This window comes from Antedon mediterranea, chromosome 5, assembly GCF_964355755.1.
Source record: "Antedon mediterranea chromosome 5, ecAntMedi1.1, whole genome shotgun sequence".
Classification (NCBI taxonomy): domain Eukaryota; kingdom Metazoa; phylum Echinodermata; class Crinoidea; order Comatulida; family Antedonidae; genus Antedon; species Antedon mediterranea.
In genome coordinates this window covers 14594385-14612538 of record NC_092674.1, presented here as the reverse complement: position 1 = coordinate 14612538, position 18154 = coordinate 14594385, and the positions used below count along the sequence as shown (strand labels likewise).

The following is an 18154-nucleotide window of genomic DNA, read 5'->3' as shown; positions in this document are numbered from 1 at the left end:
ATGTAATTGCACATTTTACGGTGAAATATCGATGTGCACAGCGTACAGAAGTACTTGCGGCAAAGAATATTGCGCGCACGTGCGCTAGTACATTATAAAGTTCGATTGATTGATTTTGGAACGAAACATCCCATAACTACGTCCTATTAATAACAATTATGTAATATTTTCAATTCATAATGCATGCTTTGATGACTAAATAAAATAAGAAAGTGTCGTGGATATATTTGTTAATATATTGAATAGGGTATGAACAATATTAAAATAATAAAGGCAAATGATTACAAATGAAATGATGAACGAGTCTCGGAAAGTTTGTATCAAAAACACACGGAGAGCATATACTGTATAAAAAGAGGGGTGAATTTGTATTGGTTCATGCTTTGATGTATCCTGACTTGCATGTCGGTCCTAGCATTTATTATTTTGTTATTATAGACACAATATATATATGTTACAAAATTAATACCATTAATAAAATTAATTACTAAAATAAAAACGGAATATAAGCGTTATTTCATAGACAAAAAAAATCTAAAAATAATGCATGAACTACAGGAAAACGCTATACAAAATAGACGCGCGCGCCCTCAGCGTGCGAATTCTTTGACACAAACATGGCTTCTAATCTTCAATGTCGTAACTCTTTATAATTGTCGCCTCATCGCGCACAAAACAGGGCTGGGGAAACACGTTAACTTGCGCCGCCGGTTTCTCTGAGGTTGATTATCTCATACCATATCCACAAGGAAATTCATTTCTTTAACGCGCTATGGCTAGTGGTTCTGGTAGGGATTTTAATTATTATTATTATATTATACATTTAGGCATTAGTGTGTCCGATAATAATACAAACCCGGCCATACTAGGCCTACCTAGCTAGGCCTAGCCTTGTAGGCCTATTATAGGCTAGGCCTAGGCTATACTGTATATTATTTAGGCCTCCCTAGCTAGGCCTACTAACTAGCCTAGTAGTAGAGATAGGGCAGTCCAATGAGTGAGAGGGGCCCACTGAATGAAGTACTAGGCCTAGCCTAGGCCACTACTAACTAGGCGGCTTAAGGCTATGCAGATCTATAGATAGCCAGGCATAGGCTAGTCTATAGCTAGGCTAAGTCAAGTCAATAGATAGATAGGCCTCCTGGCCTAGTGGCTAGGCTAGGCACGGTGAGTTTAGATGATAGGCAGACCTCTCTTAAAATATTATTAGGCCTAAAATAGTTGCAGTCCCCCACCCAAGCGGTGGGTGCAGACTGTCCAGAGGAATTGACAGACGATCGGGGCCCAAGGACGATCGGGTACCAACACTTTGTGGATGTTCAGGCCCATTATAAAGTAAAGTATTTGGATTATAATTGTTTTATTTTTGTTTTTTATAAATAAATTAAATGTGTTCTTTCCACCAAGAGTTTGTGATACAAAATAATTTAATAAAACTAAGTACTTGATTGAGGCCTAGACCTGTAAAGAGTATGCAATATTTCACTTCATTTCAGTATGTATGCAGAGAACTCAATTATAAACTATAATGGAACGGATTTACAAACGATACACTTGGCTAACGGGCCCAACGATTAAGACTATTGGTGCCCAACGATTAAGACTATCGGGCCCAACAATTAAGACTATGATGGGCGATAAGGCACATAAAAAAATGGGCCTGATCGTCTCTATGATGGCCCCGATCGTTCGTGGCCCCGATCGTTCGTGGCCCCGATCGTTCGTGGCCCCGATCGTTCGTGGCCCCGATCGTTCGTGGCCTTGATCGTCCATGGCCCCGATCGTCTGTCCAAGCCACATATATGTATAGATACCTGCATCGTTACCGGCATATATCTATCTATTCATAGGACTAGTGGCCGCCATTTTGATTTAACAAAAATGATTGCGAGTGGTATCATTGGAAAGGGAATTATACTGATCATTTATTTCGATTACACCCATACCCCAAAATACATAGCAACAGAGATAATCGCAATTACATATGTCATGTGATCAAAATGAGGTCAAAGGTCAAATTTCGACAACTTATAAATAACATTGTGTTTGGTATCGACAGAAAGATTTTTTTATACTTAGTACAGCTGTGCATATAGTTTCTAGATTCATCAGACCATTTTCTAGAAATTGTCCATAAATAATATAGCTAACACCTTATTTCAAGTTTAAAATAAGTGAGTTTATTACTGTAACGATGTGTTAAAGCCCTAAGACCTATAAACTGTTCAAAATGTAGCAGTTTCTTATGCAATTCAAAGCAACATTTATTTACTCCTTTCATATACAAAATTGATTTCAATGAACAATATATATTTAAACAAAATTTAGAAAGAAGAAGGTACAAGCCCAGATAGATGAAAAACACATCTTGTGGAGGGCTTATCTATCACTGACACAGACAAAAAAATAAATAAAAAATTGACCAAAGAATAGTTAATTTGGAAATAAATAGGTAAAAATGATTTACTAGAAATAGAATTTTGTGCCAGGATATAACCAGCATAGCGACTTTCAGTGAGAAAAGGTTGATGTATACTGGCCAATAAATGTGCCTGTCAAAATGCTATTTGTTTAGGCCGGTTTGTATAGTTGAAAGGCCCGGTTAACATAACCATTACACCAAACTCGCATACACATGGTTGTAGTGAAAAAATTAGCCTAATAACACATAGCATTTAGACACAAACAAAAATATATATAAATATTTTTTTAGGAGAATTTTACAGTACAGTAGGCGAAGGTATATGCACTCTCAGAGTTATTTTAAGTTATGGCTGTTTAAAAATGTGCCACGCCTATTTTTGGTCTTGAATTCACTCTAGTCTTAATATCTAAATAGCGTTTTAATTAAATAGCAACATTAATATAAATTTTGCATAAGACTGAAAATTGCTGTCCACACTGTCTAGGTTTTGGCTCTACTACTTCAGATTCTGCCTTTGAAATTGTGAGAATAACCTAAATTTGTTCCTGTCCTAAATAAATGCACAGTTTGTTCTGTTACTGTATAATTTGCAATTGATTGACATAAGAAATTGATTGATGGGGCTGGTGAGCCTGAGGAAAGGAGTAGAGGCATAATGATGCCAGTGTCATACTGTGGCAGGAGCTATCATACAATATATAGTGTCATTTTTAGTATTCAGCAAAATAATTTCAGCTATCCTTCATGCATTCCATGCTTACTCATGCAAGAAATATTTGTTAATAGTATTGTGTAATTGTACTATAAATAATAAGTCTATTTTTGACTTATGGATACTGTATACTTCCAATAGAATTCATGTACAATACAAGTTTAAATAAATATAATAATCTTTGAAATTGAGATAAACAAGATGGACTAGTTGATTATTGTATTCCATTGAAATCTTTGTGAAAATCATGGAACTCCTTAAAGTTGATTTCAAAGCTGATTCTTGTACTTATTATTTATGATCATGCCAGTCTTAAAAAAAGAATAACATAACATCTGCTATTAGCCTGTATACAAGTCCTCAACAGGAAATAAGATGTTGTTTGTTTTTGTAATCAGTCAGACTTATGTAAATTGTTGATGTTGCACAGAATGTTCATCAATTCAAAACCATGGCAGTGGTTCAATTGAACTTAATATAGCCTTGCTGAAATCTGAAATATAAAATAGAGGATGCTAAAACAAATTTGCTCATGCATGCAGCTTCCAGTGGCGTATCCAGTAGGGGGGCCGGGGGGGGGGGGGGGGGGGGGGGGGGAGGGGGGGTACCGGGCCCCCCCTGATTTCGTTTCCGTCGGCACATCATCGCGGCCGTCGGCAAACAAAGGTGTCGGGGAAAAAAATAAACTATTTATTCTGACAATAATTGAACTGTAAACATAATTCTTTTGAGTGTTTGTTTATTTACATATCATATCATCATTGATCCTTTCAGATCAACTATTTTTTATTTAATTATCATCATTACACTACGAAACACGTAAAAAATGTGTAGTACGTACGTACGGCCGTACGCGGTAGATTGTTTACTCAAAAGTCTTTGACCTTACCCTAAAACCTTGTTTTTGCATGCAGTTGAGCCTCTCATGACCTGGGATTTGTATGTCTTCCTACGCTAAGAGATTATATAGTTCCACATGCCATGTGCTTTTTTGTCTAAGATATATTTATTATAAGTGCCAAAAACCCGGTTTTTTTCCTCGATATTAGGCCTTTATTATTCAAAGTTTTTAAAGAAAAAGCACATATACCATAAAAAATATCCATGTATTTCATTTTTGGAACAGAATATTCCGTGAGGCTCAACTACAAAACCACCATTTTGTGATATGATGTCATCGTAAGCCAATCAAAGCTGAGCTTTCTCGCGATTGGCATTGCTCACGGTTGAATGATTTAGGATTCTAGCTGATTTGATTGGTGGATGCGAATCACCCGCAGCGGAATGTTTTCTCTCGCGCGTGTACCATGAATCTCTCTGATCGTTACTACACAAAGTTAGAGCAATGAATTTGTCCGAATTCCGTTAAGTAAACAACTTTATATATTTTATAAGCATTTAATAACATGTTTTATTGATATTTCCAATGGTGATATATAAAATAAATTACTAAAAAACGTAATTATATGTAATTATTTTAACCAAAAATGGCGTAGTTAATAGAATTGTCGACTGAGGCCGCAAATTGTTTTACTTCTTTCATGGCTAAAAACGATCATTTTCGGTGATGTTTTAGACCCTATATTTCGAAAACTACAAATCAAATTTTCCTAATTCTTTCTTTATTGTAATATGAATACAACATACTTTACAGATTATGTTGGTTTGGTTTTAATTTTGCATCGTTATCCCATATAAGACAATATGACTATGTAATCCTAGAACATATATTGATCAGAGAGACGTCGTGTATGTACAGATAATGACACCAATTTTGTCGGCAAATTGGCAATTCCCGGCCCCCCCAACTTCAAAATCCTGGATACGCCACTGGCAGCTTCTACTCAAACATAAATACATTATTTTGTTTAGGCTTCATCATATTGTTATTGTTGAATAGTTTGTACTAACTACTATTATAAAATAAGGTAAATAAGGTTATAACTCAAATTTTGTTCTATAAAAAAATCCACTTTCACTTTACCAACAGCAATACATTCCATCTGGCCTTTATTATTTCTCACTACATTCCCTTTCATAAATTGATTTTCAAAAATAATTAAATAGATTTAAACATTTAATTATTATGCCTTAATTGTCAACTTAAAAAAAACAATCACTTAAATGTTTTTATTGTTTTCCAGTTGTCGATGAGGCCTTTGTCACGCTAGCAACCAATGATAAATACTGCTATGGAGCTCTTGTACTTGGACAATCATTGCGTGATGTTTGTACTACTAGGAAACTTGCAATCCTAATAGCACCTATGGTCACACAGTCAATGAGGTATTTGCTTCCTATTTTACCTACTGTACACATTTGTGTAATAATACTGCTTTACCATGTAACACCGGTTCTTGACAGATCACCAAAGTTAAGCAACGTTGGGCCTGTTTGAGATTGGATGGGAGACCATCTGGGAATATCGAGTGCTGTATATGATATGATGTAGCTGGGGTCCTATTAGCCAATGTCGACTTTTGTGGCAGCACCTTCATCTAGTATCTGCCTCAGACTAGAGGTATAATTGGCCAATGCTTTTTCTCTGGTCTAAGAGGGCACTGAATGAGAAAAGCCTTTGATCAATGATAAGACCAATCAAGGTTTTAAACAGTCCTGGCTTAGCTTAATCCATCATTGAGATTAATGTAAAACTTTATTGACATTGTTGTTGACATCGGCCATAAACTAAGCACATTTGTGTGTTATTGACTCTCAGTAGTTAAATACAATTATCATCTTGGTGGTGTAGTACCCGCTGCAGCCGCTGCTTACTTGGACTTGAATCAGCACCAGCTCGGTATTTATTGATTTATTTAAATTACATACTTTATTTGGCAGCTTTTGTTTTCGAGAACTGGATATAATATTTTCATTCATTAAAAGATGAAATATTCTCTGATTTCCAATCATAAACATTCATTATTATACAATGAATGTTTATGAGTAGTGAGAAGATTTCATGAGTTGAAAGATTAAAATAAGTAAGCCAGCGCTTCAATTTTGAACTTGGAATAGGAGAGTTATAGATGGTTCGGTTAAAAATCTCACATGCCAGAAAATGATCTTTACTATTGCCGTATATTCATTAGTGCAAAATAGTGAACAACACGTGATTCGTAATTAACCAATCAAATGGCAAGAATGCACTCAGGTGTATTCTAAAAAGTATTAAAGCTAAAATCTTTATAAACAAAGAAGACTATTTTTTAATTACATTTTTCATTTTTAATTCCATTCCATGCATATAGAATAATATATTGTACTTTTAATTGCAGACAACAGCTATCTGAAATCTATGATTATATTCAACAAGTTGATCCACTAGACAGTGAAGACGAGGCAAATTTAGCCCTGCTTGCACGACCTGATTTAGGAATTACATTTTCAAAGCTTCATTGTTGGCGTCTCAAACAATTTACAAAATGTGTTTTTCTTGATGCTGACTGTTTGGTGAATATTTCATGTTGTTAAATTAGATAGAAAAACAAATTATTCATTGTTTCTTAATAATAGGAACTTTTTGATTTGCACTATACAGACTGATACCGGATGACATCAATCACAAAATTTGCTCATGAACAAGTTGACTAAAGCGCTGTCTACACTATCAAATTTTATGTGACAAAAAAATGTGATGTTATGGACACAATGACATCATTTCACTACCATTTTAGGGCACATCACACTTTTTGTCAAACTATTTTGATAGTGTGGACAGAGCTTAACATGTTGACTGCCAAATGTGAGAATGTGGCATTCTATCATTCACTCTATCTCTGATTGAGATCCAAATAGGTGTATGACATCATAACACTGCAATTTACCAAATTCATGATGTGAATATAGTGCATGCTCATTCAAATAAAACATTTTGTAATATCTATAAAATTGAATCCATATGTGTTCACATAGAATAATAAAAGACAAAAATGCTATGATGCAATTTACAAGGTACACCAGAGAAATGTTGCACAGATTTAAAGAGTAATTAAGTACACTATATTTTATAAGCAAACTTTTCAAGTGTTTTGAATATCGCTGGAACACTGAATATCGAGTATCTGATCAAGAATTAATTTCATTTCTTAATGCTTGTATTTTGATATTCAAATATCCCGCCATGTTGAATCACCGGTTCTCGTCAGATCACCGAAGTTAATCAACATTGGGCCAGGTTAGAGCTTGATGGAAGGCCATCTGGGAATATCGGGTGCTGTATATGGAGCTGTACCATCATTGTATAACATCTCCCATTTATTTTGCCAACTTTTTATCAATACAGTACAAAGCATTTCATTCCAATTGATAGGTTCTTCGTAATGTTGATGATTTATTTGAACGTGAAGAACTCTCTGCAGCACCTGATGTTGGCTGGCCAGACTGTTTTAATTCTGGGGTGTTTGTCTTCAAGCCATCTGATGAAACGTATGCAGCTCTTTTGCAGTGTGCTGTTACACATGGAAGTTTTGATGGTAAGTATTCAATATTACAGTGATTTCGTTGAAACACTGGTTCTTGTCAGATCACCGAAGTTGAGCAACATTGAGCACAGTTGTATTCTGGATGGGAGACTGTTTGGGATCCCGTTCTGTAAATATACCGGAGAGTGTAAGGATAATTTCTAGCATGTGATAGGCACGGATTTGAGACTATCTGCACCATAATGATTTCATCCTTATTTTTTACTCTCATCTCATCCTTTGGAAATAAAGCCGTGTGCATATAATGCATGTTAAACAAGGGCACTACACACACAATACAGACAAGCCGTGTGCATATAATGCATGTTAACAAGGGCACTACACACACAATACAGACAAGCCGTGTGCATATAATGCATGTTAACAAGGGCACTACACACACAATACAGACAAGCCGTGTGCATATAATGCATGTTAAACAAGGGCACTACACACACAATACAGACAAGCCGTGTGCATATAATGCATGTTAAACAAGGGCACTACACACACAATACAGACAAGCCGTGTGCATATAATGCATGTTAACAAGGGCACTACACACACAATACAGACAAGCCGTGTGCATATAATGCATGTTAACAAGGGCACTACACACACAATACAGACAAGCCGTGTGCATATAATGCATGTTAACAAGGGCACTACACACACAATACAGACAAGCCGTGTGCATATAATGCATGTTAAACAAGGGCACTACACACACAATACAGACAAGCCGTGTGCATATAATGCATGTTAACAAGGGCACTACACACACAATACAGACAAGCCGTGTGCATATAATGCATGTTAACAAGGGCACTACACACACAATACAGACAAGATAGTATTTTTTTTTTATGTTTTGTGGTTAACCACCACCTTTATTCATCATTCAATCTTTCATAAATGTATTACAATATACTCTCACTTCATATAATATATATTACATTTCCATTTTCTCAGTAGTTTTACTCTTTTTTTTTCTATTAATACATGTTATTTCAATAAATCCATCCAACTTAACATCTAATATTCAATTAACAATGTTTGTTTTTTTCTTCTGATTAGAAAAATCAGTTGTATTCATTTCGTAACATATTATCATTAATAAAGTCGGGTATGGAAAGAGGACCAATTAAACGTATTATTTATTTATAATGGTTTTAAGTTGCGAGTACAATTTAGTACAGAAAGTATGAACCCATGTTCTAAACCATTGATAAAAAGGTTATTCGCGATTTACTGAAATGTGTCCTTAATACAAATACAAATAAAACTTTACGTCCTGTAAAAACCTACGTCCTTATATAAATGTATACGTATACTCGTATACCCAGATGGCTCTCGAATATAGCAACTTTGGCGGACATGGCCAAATATAATTGTCACCATGAGAATTTTAAAATGAAAAATAAGTTGTGACTTGAATTTTTCGACCTGCCACATTCTTGTCTTGTTATTTGATGATGAAGTGGTATCTTCATAATTATGAAATTCGTATCAAACATAGATTTTTTCTCATAACGTATGTTTTTGTATATGTATTAAATTTATTAGCATATTCAGTGTTATACATATTTTTAACTGTCTGATCACTTGAAATAACTAACTAATTCTTACTTAATTAGTAAACAGGTTAAAATCAGTACCAAAATTATAAACCAACTTTATATACCTTCGAGTACAAATTCTAGAAACAATGTACAATTTACCAAATTTTGCCCTTACGTAAATTAATATATTATAGATTAATATTAAAAAATGATGTACCTACACTAAGTTCATTGTGTAGTAACTAAAAATAACACGGAAAAAGGCTAGTGGAATGATGTCCTACAAGCAATATTAATAGGGAACTATCCCACACAAATGAACAGATAACTTCCTATATAAATTGCTTAATCATTATGTTGAATGATTCCCTATGTAGTATAGTAAAACCTCTATTAAGGGGACACCTTCATAAATTGTGTAATTCTGTTGAATGATTTCCCTATGTAGTATTGTAAAACCTCTATTAAGGGGACACTTCATAAATTGTGTAAATCTGTTGAATGATTCCTAGACTTGCCCCAAGTCTGTATTATCTTTTTTTTTTATTTATTTGTTTTTATTTCGACCGCGATTTTTGTCTGAAAATACAGACTTGTGAAACACGTATAGAAATCGATTTGCAGACCGCAAACATACGATAAGAATGACGTAGGTTATCATACCGTATTTGGCTATATGGGGCGGGCGGTATGTAAATATGGATTTCGAATCAACCAATGATCATTTTGTTTCAAAATGAAAGAGATCGAGTACGTAGGCCTACCAGTGCTTAATGTACGATCGAGACTGTTGAAATATAAAATAGTAATGCCAAGTTGTTTTGTTTATTAATTGTTTAGTCCTTGGCCTAGGCCTCTTTCGTAGGTCCTACTCAACTCGCACGTATGACCTGCCAAATAAAACGCCAATGAAGTAGGCCTACATACCACCGGCACACAACAGGGCGGCTACCACCACACAGAACAGGACAGGGTCTGGGTGGGAATTAAATCAAAATTATCTCCACGTAATAAATGATCCATTCAATGTTTGATTTGCGGAGAAGCTAGCCTATCATATATCAAGACAAGTTTTCATGTTTCAAAGATCCCATCAAATGTTTACCAGACTACTAGGCATATAAAATAATTTCTAGCCTTCAGAACTTTCATAAATGTACCCCAAGTACACATTGTCTAAACGTAACATAGCGCATGCGCATCATCTTATTTGTTGAGTCTTTGAAATTCTGAAATATGAATATTTAAACAGTGTACGAGAGAGTAGCCAATCGCATGCAGCTGAAACTAGTCAACCGGATAATCGTATGCACCAAGAATTCTTGGTGTCAAACCACATGACTTGTGCGTGTTTCCCCAGACGGAGTATCCAAAATCAAGTAGTATACGTATGAAACGCCATATGTGCCAAAATATTTATCTTTTAACTAATATTAAGACAAAACTCCGTCTGGAACCCAGACTAAATGATTCCCTATGTAGTATAGTAAAACCTCTATTAAGGGGACACATTCATAAATTGCTTAATATTCTGTTGAATGATTTCCCTATGTAGTATAGTAAAACCTCTATTAAGGGGACACTTCATAAATTGCTTAATATTCTGTTGAATGATTTCCCTATGTAGTATAGTAAAACCTCTATTAAGGTGACACCTTCATAAATTGCTTAATATTCTGTTGAATGATTTCCCTATGTAGTATTGTAAAACCTCTATTAAGGTGACACCTTCATAAATTGCTTAATATTCTGTTGAATGATTTCCCTATGTAGTATAGTAAAACCTCTATTAAGGTGACACCTTCATAAATTGCTTAATATTCTGTTGAATGATTCCCTATGTAGTATTGTAAAACCTCTATTAAGGGGACACCTTCATAAATTGCTTAATATTCTGTTGAATGATTCCCTATGTAGTATAGTAAAACCTCTATTAAGGGGACACCTTCATAAATTGCTTAATATTCTGTTGAATGATTTCCCTATGTAGTATTGTAAAACCTCTATTAAGGTGACACCTTCATAAATTGCTTAATATTCTGTTGAATGATTTCCCTATGTAGTATAGTAAAACCTCTATTAAGGGGACACATTCATAAATTGCTTAATATTCTGTTGAATGATTTCCCTATGTAGTATAGTAAAACCTCTATTAAGGGGACACTTCATAAATTGCTTAATATTCTGTTGAATGATTTCCCTATGTAGTATTGTAAAACCTCTATTAAGGGGACACCTTCATAAATTGCTTAATATTCTGTTGAATGATTTCCCTATGTAGTATTGTAAAACCTCTATTATGGGGACACCTTCATAAATTGCTTAATATTCTGTTGAATGATTCCCTATGTAGTATTGTAAAACCTCTATTAAGGGGACACCTTCATAAATTGCTTAATATTCTGTTGAATGATTCCCTATGTAGTATTGTAAAACCTCTATTAAGGGGACACATTCATAAATTGCTTAATATTCTGTTGAATGATTCCCTATGTAGTATTGTAAAACCTCTATTAAGGGGACACATTCATAAATTGCTTAATATTCTGTTGAATGATTCCCTATGTAGTATAGTAAAACCTCTATTAAGGGGACACCTTCATAAATTGCTTAATATTCTGTTGAATGATTTCCCTATGTAGTATTGTAAAACCTCTATTAAGGGGACACATTCATAAATTGCTTAATATTCTGTTGAATGATTTCCCTATGTAGTATAGTAAAACCTCTATTAAGGGGACACTTCATAAATTGTGTAATTCTGTTGAATGATTTCCCTATGTAGTATTGTAAAACCTCTATTAAGGGGACACCTTCATAAATTGCTTAATATTCTGTTGAATGATTTCCCTATGTAGTATTGTAAAACCTCTATTATGGGGACACCTTCATAAATTGCTTAATATTCTGTTGAATGATTCCCTATGTAGTATTGTAAAACCTCTATTAAGGGGACACCTTCATAAATTGCTTAATATTCTGTTGAATGATTCCCTATGTAGTATTGTAAAACCTCTATTAAGGGGACACCTTCATAAATTGCTTAATATTCTGTTGAATGACTTCCCTATGTAGTATTGTAAAACCTCTATTAAGTGGACACCTTCATAAATTGCTTAATATTCTGTTGAATGATTTCCCTATGTAGTATAGTAAAACCTCTATTAAGGGGACACCTTCATAAATTGTGTAATTCTGTTGAATGATTTCCCTATGTAGTATTGTAAAACCTCTATTAAGGGGACACCTTCATAAATTGCTTAATATTCTGTTGAATGACTTCCCTATGTAGTATTGTAAAACCTCTATTAAGGGGACACCTTCATAAATTGCTTAATATTCTGTTGAATGATTTCCCTATGTAGTATAGTAAAACCTCTATTAAGGGGACACCTTCATAAATTGTGTAATTCTGTTGAATGATTTCCCTATGTAGTATAGTAAAACCTCTATTAAGGGGACACCTTCATAAATTTGTGTAATTCTGTTGAATGATTCCCTATGTAGTATTGTAAAACCTCTATTAAGGGGACACCTTCATAAATTGTGTAATTCTGTTGAATGATTCCCTATGTAGTATTGTAAAACCTCTATTAAGGGGACACCTTCATAAATTGCTTAATATTCTGTTGAATGATTTCCCTATGTAGTATTGTAAAACCTCTATTAAGGGGACACCTTCATAAATTGTGTAATTCTGTTGCATGATTTCCCTATGTAGTATTGTAAAACCTCTATTAAGGGGACGCCTTCATAAATTGTGTAATTCTGTTGAATGATTTCCCTATGTAGTATTGTAAAACCTCTATTAAGGGGACGCCTTCATAAATTGTGTAATTCTGTTGAATGATTTCCCTATGTAGTATTGTAAAACCTCTATTAAGGGGACACCTTCATAAATTGTGTAATTCTGTTGAATGATTTCCCTATGTAGTATTGTAAAACCTCTATTCAGAGTTCAGGTCTCGGCTTGGAAAAGTGAAATATTTGAGAACTATAAATGAAACTAGATTTAATTCGTCACTATGACGAATTATAGGTTATATGCATTGATTTAAATAAAGATATATTGATTGATTGATTTTCTCAGAATCTTTAATTATTTATAATATATGATAGGACCTTGCTAACGCGAACACCATAGCCGGTATCACAATCCGATCAAAGATCCATATGCGTATAATGTCATAAACCACATTTGTTGTTACATAATAATAAAGACATAAGTTAATTTTTATCTAGATTTCATTATAAATCATGTGTATAATCTATACACTAAGAAATAAATTTGAACAAACAATACGGATAATAAAAAAAAATCTTATTTCGTTTCCCAAGGTGAGACTCGATCTCGGTACTTTGAATGCCATAGACACGAGCACGACACATCGAGCCATATACAACTGACTAAAAGTTGTAGAAAAATTCCTTCGTGTATTTACCGTATATTTCCGTGTATAAGTCGCACTTTTGACACGCAAATTTGACCTCTAAATTAAGGGTGCGTCTTATACACCGAACATAAATGCCTCACCACACAGATTGTACATAATCGTCACCTTGTTGGCGCGGCTAGGCCTAGGCTAGCTACAGTGTAATAACGTAACGGCAACCTGCTTCTGCCTAGTTTTCAAGGCATTTTAGCGTGATGTTATACTAAATATGATGAAAAGATTTCTTCATTATAGAGCTGTTTTAGGCGCTCCGATAAAATTTCATTTGTAAACGTTTACGATTGGAATGTATTTAGGCCTATTTATAGTTATACGCACGTACCCCTAGCGCAAACCCTTCTTTGGCGGCCACATGGTGTACGGTATTCGACTAGGATATTCTCCAGTTGATTATAGCATGGACCTAGCGTATACACTTCTCGGATACATAGATACTATTACTAATCGAATACGATTGTCCGTGAAAACGTGCGCCCTCTCGAAATGATCGAGCGAGGCTAGCCCACACATGTGCGTGTTACACACGGTCATGCACTCGATGTTGCGGGTGCGAAACTCATGAATAACAAGTTAGCCTAGGTAAGAAAAAACCTAAATAAAGGACGCCGTTGTAGATATAACAAAATATATTGATTACAATTTAATACAAAATTGTTTTGATGAAATATAAGGTGCGTCTTATACATCGACGATATAAAAAATACCGATATTTTACTCTCAGTTAGGGGGTGCGTCTTATACACAGGTGCGACTTATACACCGAAATATACGGTACTATGCAGTAACCACTTTGGTGCAAATAGATTATTACATACCGAAATGAATTATAATTTTTTACTATGATGACATCTTTAAAATGTAAACAAATGATGCACTGTCAAACTACATACTTTTAACTTTAATATATGAACTTTTGAAGGAAGAAAGTTAATAGTTTGTTATTTTGGCCTAAGAAAATGTCATAATTTGTTTGATTGTCGAAATTATTTTTTTTAAATTTAATATGCAATTAATGATGACTTAATCAACTTTTGTTCTCTTAATTTGATAATAAATCATACATATGATACATACACTTCAAGAAAAGGAAATAAAAAATAGGTGTTCCCCTGCATTCTGACGATATATATTAATTTTAAAATTTAGCATATTTTCACCATATTGTTAACTTATACGTGCGTAGCCAGTCACTTTTGACGTGCTCGTATAAAGCAATTTCGAGTTGAAACCTGAATCAAATATGATGATATTATTAAAGAAAGATTGTAAAACAGAAATCGGGCAAAAAGCTGCGCACTCATGGCAATTTTTTAAACGCTTAAAATTGCCTGAAACGTACTCTAATTTCATTTAAAATAAATTTTGACAATTTTGAACATTTTAAGCGCGCGTACACAAGCGTTATATGCGCTACGCACACAAGCGTTATATGCGCTACGCACGTAATTGTATTGCCATATGATGAAATATGACCTGAAATTTATGAGTACCAAATTTTGTTTAATTGTGATTCATGCTTGTGAAGATATGATTACAAACGTGATTTCGTAAAATCGTGCGTAGACCGCGTAATTTTTGATTGCGCATCGTGAAAATATAACCACATCGATTCCTGGCCATAAGGAATATACTCTGAAAACTTGACTTAGCTAGATGAAACTGATGCCAAGATAATTCACGGACAAAATAGTGCTAAGGAAAGAATAAATAAATAAAGATTTTGACAGAATCAAGAGGTTATATGCATATCATGCATATAACCTAATTAGTGAAAGCTTCTACAAAATTTCATTAGGATAGCTATGGGTGAATGTGTCTGGCAGTACCAAAACGGTACTATCCATATAATCCATGCCCTTATTAATCGCATTGATCTGAAATATTGTTTCGATTTGATCAAATAAATTAAAAAGAAATTAGATGACTAATAAAACTTTTATGTTCTTAACAAATCGGACATAGAACCTTTTAAAGTACCAAAATACAATTAAATACAATAAAACGTATGGTGTACATAGCCTAGAATTTGACGACCTTTCATGAAATCGTCTAAGCCCAACCTTGGTAGGCCTAGGATTGTTTGGTTGTTTGTTGACATAATTAACACTACAGTATGTGGGTTTATAAAATCCATATAAATAATAATATTTAATATAATTTTTAAAAACCAAATGTTACTGTTTAATCAATGTGAATCAAATGTAGGCCTTGGCTAGGTCTACCTTTTATTTGGTGACAGGAATCTATTTAGATGTTATATAAAACAAATAATGAATGTTTTATATTTGTGTAATGGTACAAATAATGGCATGAGGTGAATGTGCCTTGTTGAAATATAACCTTTCATCATTCACCTCATGCCATTATTTGTACCATTACACTCATAAACAGTCATTATTTGTATATGATGTACTTGAGGAGAGCTTGTGACGTGTTGCCACTGTATTTTATACCCATATCGTTTACTTTATGCCAAACAAAATTGTTATAGCACCCTCTATAATTTGGATTGATTTCATAAAACCTGATATTTTTTCCATGTTTTGAAGGTCCAAGATTGACTGTTTTTATTCAATGTCAACAAAGTTGATTTTACATAATAGAATCAATAATATTATAGAACCACTAAATAGAACGGTCACCATGCAATAGATTATGGAATAGAACCACTAAATAGAACGGTCACCATGCAATAGATTATGGAATAGAACCACTAAATAGAACGGTCACCATGCAATAGATTATGGAATAGAACCACTAAATAGAACGGTCACCATGCAATAGATTATGGAGATGAAAATCAATCTGTGCTCTCGAAGGAGAGTACCATCTAGTTATTTACAATTAAGATAGTATAATTTGCTACTCTTTTTCTTTCAGGGGGTGATCAAGGACTATTAAACACATTTTTTAGTGACTGGTCTACAAAAGATATATCTCGACATTTACCATTTGTCTATAACATGACATCATCCTGTAGTTATTCATATAAACCTGCATTTGTTAAGTAAGTTTTATTTTGTTTGTGTACATACACTTTACCTTTTATCGAATACTGTATGTTTTCTTTAAACAAATGATTAAAGATGCATTGTCCCCCATTTTTAATTTTTATCTTTATATAAAACTCGCAATGTCTAACGACGATTAGCGTTTTTAGGAGGATATAAAAGACAAAAACCCATTGGCTAGCAGCCAATTTTACTGGGTGCTGTATCAGAGAGTGGTGGTGTAATGATAATATCGGAATAGCATGTGATAGGCATAGATTCAAGCCTGTCTGTACCATACTGTTTTTACATCCTTAGAAAAGATGTTTTACTCATTGCCATTGCATGTACATAGCACACGTTAAAAAACTTTAGTACATGATTCGAAAAGAGTAGGGGATTGTCTGCCGGTGTGCTGATCTGGTTATCACTGCTGGCTGCCATGGGTCTGTTGAGGGCCTAATCCAGGTTTCCTCAGTTTCCAGTTCAGCTTGAGGAAATTTCATTTAAAGACCCCTTCCCTGCAATTTTGGACGTTTTTTGGAAAATAATACATATATATCACTTTAAAAACATTAAACCATGTCATTCCTTGTCTTAAATGTACGTTTTATGGTAAATTATGATAAAAAGTGAGAAACAATGCACTACCTAAGTAGCTCGCGGCGATCGACCTCTCGTGGACGGTCTTAGGCCTAGCCTAGCTAGGCTTAGTTTTGTAGGCCTAGCTGGTAAACATCGGTAACGTACGAACATCGTACGCGAGCTATATACCTAGCCTGACGTTGTATAGTTGCTGCATTAATTGTCTTTCTATTTTTGCCAGACTCCGTTGATACAAATTGGGGAAAACCCGGTATTTTCGCTGAAAAGTTAGGAGTCTTCCATTTGTTTTGGCCTCACGATCGATCGAAAAGTGGGCGAATTACAGGTGAAAAACAAAAATATCAATCCGCGCGCAATGCATTTTGGGATTTATAGCGGGCCGCTATAATTATTAGAATCGGCTTATTTTTCACATTTTTAACCGTTTAAAGACGAAAAAAGTTATCGCAATAGGACCATATAGTATTATTTTTACATTAAATATAGTTTGTGATCTTAAATTAGATCTAAAAAAACCTAGGGAATGGGGCTTTAACATTTTCAACAATTATCAAATCTATATACATACAGGTTTGGACAAGATGTTCGTATAGTACATTTTATTGGAGCTACAAAGCCGTGGTCTTTTAAGTATGATACAAAAACTGGTTCACTTTACCATCAAGATCATTCAAGTTATCAGCACGATAGTCAATTTATTCAGTCATGGTGGAACGTATTTGTTAATAAGGTGAAACCAATCATTGAAGCAAATAAGGTTAGTTATAATTATGCATTTCTTTGAAAAATATTTTGTTTGTCGCCCTCATTTTCTACACTGTATAAAACTCACAATTTGTTCATTGTGTAGTAAGTGTTGTATAATATAGAAGGTTAATATTAATCCATTTTTTCTTGACTCAACTATTTCATGATTATTTATTTTGGCTTATTTTGATTTTA

General features: G+C 34.1%; 1 protein-coding gene across 1 annotated transcript in view; it reads left to right on the top strand.

Moving 5' to 3' along the window:
• Positions 1-703: 703 nt before the first annotated feature.
• LOC140049205 (glycogenin-1-like) overlaps positions 704-18154 on the top strand; it is a 37886-nt gene continuing 20435 nt past the window's right edge. Inside the window, exons 1-6 of the mRNA XM_072094035.1 lie at positions 704-788; positions 5282-5423; positions 6416-6590; positions 7450-7612; positions 16497-16623; positions 17783-17969. Of these exons, the coding sequence (XP_071950136.1) occupies positions 773-788; positions 5282-5423; positions 6416-6590; positions 7450-7612; positions 16497-16623; positions 17783-17969 (810 nt within the window). The 5' untranslated portion in view covers positions 704-772. The remainder of the gene's footprint in view (positions 789-5281; positions 5424-6415; positions 6591-7449; positions 7613-16496; positions 16624-17782; positions 17970-18154) is intronic.